The 10,000-nt window shown below is 37.3% G+C and overlaps 4 protein-coding genes across 4 annotated transcripts; 3 read left to right on the top strand and 1 right to left on the bottom strand.

The window, feature by feature from the left end:
* Window positions 1-1,053: 1,053 nt before the first annotated feature.
* HELRODRAFT_161742 (hypothetical protein) lies at window positions 1,054-1,412 on the bottom strand (the record flags this gene model as incomplete). The annotated part of the gene is made up of 2 exons (XM_009021630.1): window positions 1,054-1,279; window positions 1,333-1,412. 2 exons carry the CDS (start codon window positions 1,410-1,412, stop codon window positions 1,054-1,056), a joined length of 306 nt encoding a protein of 101 aa, XP_009019878.1.
* A 516-nt stretch (window positions 1,413-1,928) lies between these two features.
* HELRODRAFT_161741 (hypothetical protein) lies at window positions 1,929-3,710 on the top strand (the record flags this gene model as incomplete). Its single annotated transcript, XM_009021629.1, has 1 exon — window positions 1,929-3,710. The coding sequence occupies one exon, from the start codon at window positions 1,929-1,931 to the stop codon at window positions 3,708-3,710; it is 1,782 nt and encodes a 593-aa protein (XP_009019877.1).
* Window positions 3,711-3,903: 193 nt separating this feature from the next.
* On the top strand, window positions 3,904-4,462 carry HELRODRAFT_161740 (hypothetical protein; the record flags this gene model as incomplete). Its single annotated transcript, XM_009021628.1, has 2 exons — window positions 3,904-3,967; window positions 4,047-4,462. 2 exons carry the CDS (start codon window positions 3,904-3,906, stop codon window positions 4,460-4,462), a joined length of 480 nt encoding a protein of 159 aa, XP_009019876.1.
* Window positions 4,463-8,211: 3,749 nt separating this feature from the next.
* Window positions 8,212-8,541, top strand: HELRODRAFT_65884 (hypothetical protein; the record flags this gene model as incomplete). Its single annotated transcript, XM_009021627.1, has 1 exon — window positions 8,212-8,541. A coding segment is annotated over one exon (330 nt), but the record flags the coding sequence as incomplete, so codon positions are not given.
* Window positions 8,542-10,000: the final 1,459 nt, after the last annotated feature.

Here is a 10,000-nt window from a genome sequence, read left to right as displayed (position 1 = left end):
TAACAATAATAACAATAACAATAATGGTAATATTAAATCATACGTCACGATTAAAAAGTTGTTCTTCATAACCCCACGATTGCCAAGTTTATTAGCGCTAACAACAACAAAGACATCAATATTTAGAATGTTAACATTGCTGACGTCATAGTCAACACCAACAACAGCAACAACAACAACAACAAAATCTACAATACATTTAAAAACATCGTCTTTAACGTTAGCAAAAAAATATAATTAAAACCAAAACGGTTACAAAAACAACAACAAATTAAATAACATCAGTTACAACAACATCAACAACAACATTAACAATAACAACAACATCAACATTAATAACATCAACAACAACTTTAACCATATCCAAGATAACACTTCGTTTAGTTTAGAAACTGAATAATCAATAAGATCAAGCTTAAATAAACCCCGATGTACACACCCATGTATGTTATGTATGTATGTATGTATGTATGTATGTATGTATGTATGTATGTATGTATGTATGTATGTATGTACGTGCGTATGTATGTATGTATGTAGTAATTTATGAAATCTACAAAATTTCTAGCGTTGGATAGTTTTTTTCATTACATTTCTTAATATTTACAACTAAATTCTTATCGTCGTTATTTATTTTAATAAAGTTAGAATAATATACAATTTTCCACTTCATTCTCGAGGGTATAGGACCTATTTTGGATCTTGCAATACTCTTCAGCACTTGTTGCAGTTTATATAAAAAATTTCCCAGCCCTTTGTTCCTATGAATAGTATTTATTGTCATCAGTGACTGTGGTGTTTATTTTACCCGCTTTCTTTACTGAATGATATGATTTCTTTGATAAGGCCAATTGCTTTGGTGTTATGTTTAATTGTGCTAATTGTAATGGTACCATTTACTTGCACTTCGGCCGAAGTTACTTTATTCAGTGTCTTCATAGGTGGTATGTTTTATAACCGTTCCTCTTTTCTTGTTAACCCGATCAAGTAATTTGATAAAAATGCATTTAAAATGATATACGGTTGAAAATTTAAAACGAATCTATTAAACACTCAAATAGAAACCAACAAAAGCGGATTGCGCCGACAAGCAATTTTGAGTTCTTCGGGCCTAGCAAGGGTCATGACCTCGGAGAAACTTTTACAGCAGTCTCCCAATGTTATTCTTCCAGTGTGTAGGATGAGGTCGAAAGGGCCGTCCTCGTTTTGGTCGGCAAACTTGATGGCTGTCTCACGTTGGCAAGATGATGCGTCATCGCTGTTTTGAACGCTGCTGTGCCTGGTTCGATAAAATGTATTGTTTGTGCGTTGTTTCGTATTAATTTGTTTTACTTGGCATTGATTTGTATTGCCTTGTATTGTACTGTTCTGTCTGGTATTGAATTGTCCAGTTGTATGGTGTTGAGCTGCATCGTATGTTTGTGTTTGAGAAGTGATAGGAAATATGAGTATAACAGAAAATTAAAAAGAAATAAAATGAAAAAATACAAGAAAAATAAACATGATAAAGAACAACTAAACAAAATGTGCGCTTTTATTAATTGAAAGCTGCCTACACGAAATGATGAATTGATATTATTTTCTTGAAGCAGCACTGAATTGTATGCAGAATGAACCTGGGTTAGACTTAACTGGCAGCGATGAAAAAACGCTTCAACAATGAGCACCATAATTTTGAAATCAAATGAAACAAAACAGACATGCCCTGCTCAAGCTGATATTTAGCACATATTTAAGAATTCAAAACCGCTTCTGTTTATAATTTTACAAAGACACAAAGCAATCGACTGAAAATAATTTAGAAAACAATTATTTAAAAATAAAAAAAGAACACAAGACCCATCGTATTTTTTCAAATGATTCAAACATTAGATCAGCCTGAGGACGTCATACAATCGAACATGTAAACAGTTGAAACGTATGCAAACATGAAAGCTCATTTTCAATATTTTTTAATGTTAAATATCGTTTGTGCATTTGTAGTTGTCTCCATCAACCTGTCTTCATCAGTAGCCCATGCAGCAATCGACTTGAAAGAATCTTACATAGGATGCTATCGAAACATCAGCTCATCGAAGACAGTTACATCAGTTGGCTCAGTGAATGAATGTTCACTAGAGTGCAAAGGTGAAAGTAACAATATGATCGCTTTGAAGAGTGGGAAAGAATGCAACTGTATTGGAAGGTTAGATTCGGCAGTGGCTTCATCCCAGTGTGATGTTCCTTGCAACAATAGAGATGCTTGTGGTGGAAGGGACTCATATTCCGTTTATAAAAGCAAGCCACGAAAGACGCACGATGACTATGCCAGTTTTGAAACACGTCAGAGAGATGTCATTTTGATGACATTACCAAACACTTACACATTTGAAATGTGCGCACATTTCTGTTTTGAGACAAATTATACGTTTTTCCAGAAGATCGACCCGTCAAAAAGATGCGGTTGCTTTCAAGAACATGGTACAGGAAACAGCTCCTTCACAAGATTAATTTGCGATTCCTGCTCAATTGACAGATCCGAAGTTTGCAGATGTTATCACCAAGGTTATGAGACAAAAGCAGCAATATTCGCAACACGCTTCCAATACGACTTCCAACGAGGAGTATCGACTTATTCTCACTGCAGAAACAGAAACAACGGAAGTTACAAAATAACAGCAAACTGTCCCGATGGATGCGATCCGGGATGGAGAGGTGATTCATGCAGAGAAAGAGATTGCTCATCAGGTGGAGGAGATTGTCCCGTTGGAATGAAATGTATTGAGTCCACGGTGAATGGTAATAAGTACGTTGAATGCGTCTGTCCCCCTGGTAAGGTCAGAAACAAATGGTACCAATGTGAGGTTTTCAGGAAGAATTTAGCCTTACATAAACCTCCTTATTACAGTTCACACATTTTTGAACACGAATACTCCGTGGTGGGTTCCCATTACAAAATGCATTTAACAGACGGCAACTATGACGGCTACCACATATCTCACATACTTGATGCCATGCCAGCCTGGATGGCGGTTGACCTGCTCAGTTTATATTGCGTAGGATTCATCAGAGCATACAACAGAATAAATCAAATGACTGAAATGCTGAAAAGAATGGACAAGTTTGTTGTAAGGTTGAACGAAACGTTCGACGTGTTTAATAGAGAAGACATCAGAGACAAAGTCAACTTGTGCGGGTACGGACCAGAAAAAGGGATACAGGGCGGAAACCCCATGATTGTCGTTTGTGAGAACTTCACTATCCTCACAAGATTTGTTTTCATTCAACCATCTGATGAGAGAATGAAAGAACACCTTACCGCACTCGCAGAGTTGGAAGTATTCGAGGCTGGATGCGATCTTTTCAACGGGAGGTGCGGAGAGTTGGAGCCGTGCAGAGAGGAGAAGAAAGAAGGGACAGTCACCATCAGTTGTTCATACGAAACAACTACTGCATCAAACGCCAATGAAGAAAGCAACGCAACAACTGAAGAAAGCAACTCAACAACTGAAGAAAGCAACTCAACAACTGAGGGAGTATATACAAGACTTCCGTCAAGTAATGTATCTTCAATTGTTGGAACCATAGGTGCCCTGTTAGCTGTTTTAGCTATGTTTGTTTCGTTGGCTTTGATTTTGAAAAAAAGAAAAAAGAAAGAGGAAGAGGAAGAGGAAGAGAAAGAAAGTAAAGACGAGCAGTCGGAAGCTTCGTCTGAAGAAGATGAATTGTAGATGGATGAAATGTTTTGTAATCAACTTCATCCACAATAAAATGATGATATGGTTAAAAATTGAAACGATGAAAAAAATTCTTTAAAGACAACATCGTTTTAAAGTATTATCTTTCTAATGATTGTCGTTTGTGAGAACTTCACTATCCTCACAAGATTTGTTTTCATTCAACCATCTGACAAAGGAATGGAAGATGGTCACAGTGCACTCGCAGAGTTGGAAGTATTCGAGGCTGGATGCGATCTTTTTAACGGGAGGTGCGGAGAGGTGGAGCCGTGCAGAGAAGTAAAGAAGGGACAGTCACCATCAGTTGTTCATACAAAACAACTACTGCAGCAAACGCCAATGAAGTAAGCCACGCAACAACAGAAGCAAGCCACGCAACAACAGAAGCAAGCCACGCAACGACAGAAGCAAGCCACGCAACGACAGAAGAAAATAACGCAACAACAGAAGCAAGCCACGCAACGACAGAAGCAAGCCACGCAACGACAGAAGAAAATAACGCAACAACAGAAGCAGGCAGCGCAACAACAGAAGCAGGCAACGCAAAAACTGGGAAAGTTTATGCAAAACCTCCGTCAAGTAATGTATTTTCAATTGTAGGAATCATAGGTGCCATACTAGTTGCTTTAGCTACGTGTGTTTTGGTGGTTATGCTTTTGAAAAAGAGAAAAAAGAAAGAGGAAGAGGAAGAGAGAGAAAGCAAAGACGCGCAGTCGGAAGCTTCGCCTGAAGAAGATGAATTGTAGATGGATAAAATGTTTCGTAATCAACTTCATCCACAATACAATGATGATATGGTTAAAAATTGAAACGATGAAAAAAATTCTTTAAAGACAACATCGTTTTAATGTATTATCTTTCTATTGGTGCAAAATTACTTTCTTACGAATAATGCTTTACATTGCATAAAAATTGTTTAAAATCCACAATATAAAAGAGTAATGGTACAAAACTGTTTGCTATTCTTAATAATGATGGTCATAATGATTGTGACGATTATATTGTTGACGTTGCTGCTACTGATGATCATCATCATAATGATGATGATGATGATGATGACGATGGTGATGATGACGACGATAGCATATATAATTAAGTGATAATTTGTTTCGCGTGCTCTTTGTAGCACTTCTACTAGCTATTCTTATCATATTGTTACAACCGTAGAACTGATTAAATTGCGCTATATTATTTGTTATCCTAATTTATCTTTGCTATATTTGTAATCTTTGGATTGTAAAGAATCCTAAAAAAATATTTGTAAAAACCCATCTTATATGTGGAGGCACAGGTTCCGGCAGATAAAGCAGGTTTCCGAGCTAGGTTTGAAGCAAAGTCGTAAATGTGATTTATGTAGTTACTTGGATTAGTTCATTGTTTCTATTACTCTTGGTATTCAAACGTTCAACAAAGTTTGCGCTTGAAGCAGTTGTGTTCATCCATCGGAAATGTTGAACCTACGGAGTAACGAACACTTGACGATCGTTGGAAGCAACAACAACTGCTGTTGGAAGAATAGAGATCTTCGAAGTTTTAACATCGGTGTTGGTAGTTACATACCTCAAAGGTTAAAATTATATTATCGTCTATCCGTTGGTGCTATTATTATTATTATTACTACTACTACTATTGTAGTTGTTGTGGTAGTAGTAGTTGTAGTATTATTATTATTATTATTATTATTATTATTATTATTATTATTATTATTATTATTATTATTATTATTAGTAGTAGTAGTAGTAGTAGTAGTAGTAGTAGTAGTAGTAGTAGTAGTAGTAGTAGTCGTTGTCAATGTTGTAATCTCATGCAAACTTTCAATATAGTTACATAAAACGTCTGTTGATATTTTTATAGCCTGTTTTTGTGGTACAGACTACTGCAGCAGTCAATCCTCGAGTGAACAGCGGCATGTACCAGAGTCTGATGTGTTTAAACGTTTAATGATCCACGAATTTGATTAATTCTTCTTATCTGATACGTGCAATCTCTTGACGACATCCTGATATGGTACTTGAATGTTAGATTTGAATCAAACGCAACACCCAAGTTAGTTGCATTGTTGCAAAACAAAATTCTTTCACTATTACCTGCAATTTAGTTCATCTCTAATCCGGCCAATTGCTGCCGAGTTCTTAGCGGTAGAAGTTTAGTTTTATTTTGATTCAGTTTTAAACCATTTTACGACATCCATAAATCAACAGACGTCAAACGTTTCACAAATTTTTCCATCTTAATTTGAAACGAATCAGTTGTAGTTTTAACTATCATTTGAATATCATCGGCAAAGGCGTGACTTAAGAACCCAAATGATTCGACAACATTAAAAATCTCTGACGTGTATAACAAAAACAGCAGAGGGCCAAGAACCGATCCCTAGTGACATCAGACTTCAATCAGTACCTGTTGAGGTCTACCACCCAAATAAGATTTAAACCATTCCAAAACCAAACCACCAATACCAAAACCATGACACAATCTTTCTAGTAGAATCCTGTGGTCAACACAGTCAAACGCCGAGCTCATATCGAGAAAAGCCAGGAGTGATATCTTCTGTACATCAATTGCTGAACACAGATCAGAAAATGCTTGTAACAGGGCCTTCTCAGTAGAATGATGTTTCCTAAAAAAGCCAGGTTGGTAGACAGGTAGTAATCTGTTTATCCTCACGTGATAAAGATTATGCTTTACTACCAATCGTTCAATAATCTTAGAAAAAAAGAAAGATTAGATACTGGTCTGTAGTGACTGATTTTTTTATTTGTAAAAACTGTACTTTTTACTTTGAATTTCAATATGCATTTAATTAAAAGATGAAAACAAAATTTTACTTTCACAAAAAGAAAGTTTTTTCTAATCCGATTATTATTTTCATTTCTTCCGGCTGTCCAGTTCATTCTCCATGTCTCTAAGGACGCCATGATTAATATGAATCTATTTGCCCATTATATCTATATCCTATTTATATGGTATGTTTCTATATATGTATGTATGTATGTGTTTGTGTGTGTGTGTCTGTGCGTGCGTGCGTGTACGTGTGCTTGTATTTATCGTTCCAAACTTAATAATGTCTAACATGAACGTGTTGGATTACGATCTTATTCTGATGTTCTCTGCATCATTCATAATGCGGTCGTCGTTGTTGATGTTATTATTATCATTGTTATCATTGTTGTTACTGTTATCAATATCAAAGTTATTATTATTGTTTTTGTTGTTGTTATTATTATTATTATGTTTATCGCCGATGTTGTTTTTCATGTTGCGGCTTAACGCATACCTAGCTGAACAGATTAGCCGAGCTATTATCGTCGTCATCGTCTTTGTCGTCTGCCTCCTCACGATGATAACGTTGTCTATGATGATGATAAGGATGGAAATGTTGATGATGATTGCTAAGATGATGATGATGTTGTTGATGACGAAGATGTTTATGATGATGAAAAGGATGGAAATGTTGATGATGATTGCTAAGATGATGATGGTGATGCTGTTGCTGATGATGGTGATGAAGAAGATGATGATGGTGATGAAGAAGATGATGATGGTGATGATGATGGTGATAATCATATAAAATGACGTAACGCAATTTTGATTTTAAATTTTTTTCTCGTCATACTGTTTTAATTTTGGCGAAGAGCGAGTTTGTTTTCCTCTGCAAGCAAGTGAGGGATCGTTCGAAATAATTAAGTTGGATGTTTACGGGTTATAAAATTGCGTCTATGAGTCTGTTGGTTTTTGCGCGTTAAAGTTTGTATATGTTTGTATACGTCCGTATGTAAAGCTTCTAAATGTGCGTATGTATATGTGTGTGTGTGTATGTGCGGGTATGTATGTTTGTGAGGGTACGTTTATGTTTGTGTGTGTATATGAGTGTGTATGTGGATGGGTTTCATTTCACTCAGACTTGCATCTGTCTACAAGTGGTTATATGGAAGTTTGTTTGTGTCATATTTTTGGCTGCAATGAAATTCAAATTAGTTTTTTTATTTATATCTGGGATTTTCCAATTTTCTTCTATTTATAGAATGTATTCTATTTATAGCTGGAATCTCCGGATCTCAACCGTCATTGCCCAACCAATTGAATGCTGCTCAATCGGCTGGCAGTCTCAGTTCCAAGAGAAAGTTTAGGAGCAGGTTGTGATGATGATGATGATGATGAAAATAGTGGTGGTGGGGATGATTGATGATGATGATGATGATGGTGATGATGCTGATGCTGATGATGATGATTGGTGATGATTATGGTGGTGATGGTGGTACGGATGATGATGACAACGGCGTTGAAGAGAATGAGTGAAATAAAAAAACTTATTGCATTGATGTTGTGAATGAAAAAATAAAATTTTTCATTTAAAACTCACGTTGTTTCGTAAGTTCGAGGTAGTAAGAAACGAACCATCGCAAGAAAAGAAATAATTTAAAATTTGAAAGGCGATTTGAAAAAAAAATTGAAAAAAACATAACAAAACACGCTCCACAGGTCGATGTCTCAGATGTGGGGCCGACTGAACAGCCGTCTGAAACTTTCCGGCATCAGGGCACCACGTCTGAACTCGGAGCGGAAGGCCACCAGGACCCTGGGGGTTATAATGGGAACGTTCATTGCATGTTGGCTGCCCTTTTTTATCCTGGCTCTGGTCAAACCCATTCTGGGGGAGGCAGTTGCACAGAGGGTACCTCGCTGGCTCGAGACTGTATTTCTTTGGCTCGGCTACGCCAACAGTACCATCAACCCAATCATCTACGCCAGATTCAACCGAGATTTTAGAACGCCCTTCCGATACATTCTGCAGTGTCGCTGCAAGAGTATCAACGATCGCATGAGGGTGTCTGAGTTCGCCGAGCAGTACGGCAGGAGTGACTCCGCCCCCCTACCAAGGTCTCTGGACTACCCGGGCCAACAACAGCATCGTCAGTTTTACAACCAATCAAACTCATCATCTCAACTGCTAGCCAGTAAGAAACAACAACAATACATAGAGCACGAGAAGCAGCTACACCAACTGCAACAACGACACCAGCGATTGGATGAGGATGATGACGAATACGTCAACGAAGCTACCGGCGATGGTGGTGGCGCTGCTAGCGATGGCGGCGAAGATGAGGAGTACAAATCGTTCTTGCGTAAACGAAAAAGTGACGATGATGAACGTGATGAAGATTACAACGACGAAAGATCTGCGATGAGCACAGGTGCATCGAATGAAGCCACCGCCACGGCTTCAAACAGCTGCCACAATATCAACCGAGTCAACCACATCAGCAGCAACTTCAATAAACATATCAAACCATTCTCAATGTCGCTAGCTAGTAAAATAACGTTGGCCGTCACCAAAGTTAGACTAAAACCTCATCGCCATCATCATCATGACCTCCAACATCGTCGTAATCATCATTCCCTCACGACGAAAAGCCACAACAATCTGCACAACAACAACAACAACTTGACAGACAACAGTAACAACAACATTGACGATAGCGACGTCGATAAGAAACGAACTTGCAGTTGCATCGATCCGATCGTACTTACCGATCTTACCGATACGGATTATATCGTCGAGTCGGACCGGTTTTCTAGTGACAACCCCACCACACGTCGGTTAACCTTTCTGAGGTTCAGTCCCCAGCTTAAAAGTAATAAGTTTATCGCTAGTTTCAGACATCGAGTTGAAGGACAAAACAACAACAACAGCATCAACAACAACAACATCAACAACAACAACAACAGCATCAACAACAACAACAATTGCAACAACAACAACAACAATTGCAACAACAACGATAACAGTAACAACTACAACAACACAGACAGCAACGCAAACAACAACATCACAAAAGACAGTAACAACCCTAATCTTAATATAAACGGTAATAGTAAACACAATAATGGCAGTATAAATAACAACAATAACAACAACAACGATAATAATAATAATAATAATAATAATAATCTCAGACATGGGGTACAAATGTATCACGAGAGCAACAATGAAAACCACATCAGTTACATCGATTGTGGTAGTGTTGTCGTTGGTGATGATGATGATGATCATAAACTTTTTAATAATGCTGATAATGATGTTGTCGTTAGAATTGATGATGATGAGGATGATGATAACGGTAACGATGATAGTGATCATTTTGATAAAACCATTAAAAGTAAAATCGATAATGAGTATGTTGGTGTTGACTGTGCCAAATTTAAAGGCGGGTTGGATAATAGCAACAGCAATCAACAACACAGATTCAACAACAGAAACATCTAAATCAACAACAACATCT

The sequence above is a fragment of the Helobdella robusta genome, assembly GCF_000326865.2.
Source record: "Helobdella robusta unplaced genomic scaffold HELROscaffold_3, whole genome shotgun sequence".
NCBI lineage: Eukaryota > Metazoa > Annelida > Clitellata > Rhynchobdellida > Glossiphoniidae > Helobdella > Helobdella robusta.
Note: the sequence above shows the minus strand (reverse complement) of the source record. Positions and strands in the feature narration are given on the sequence as shown.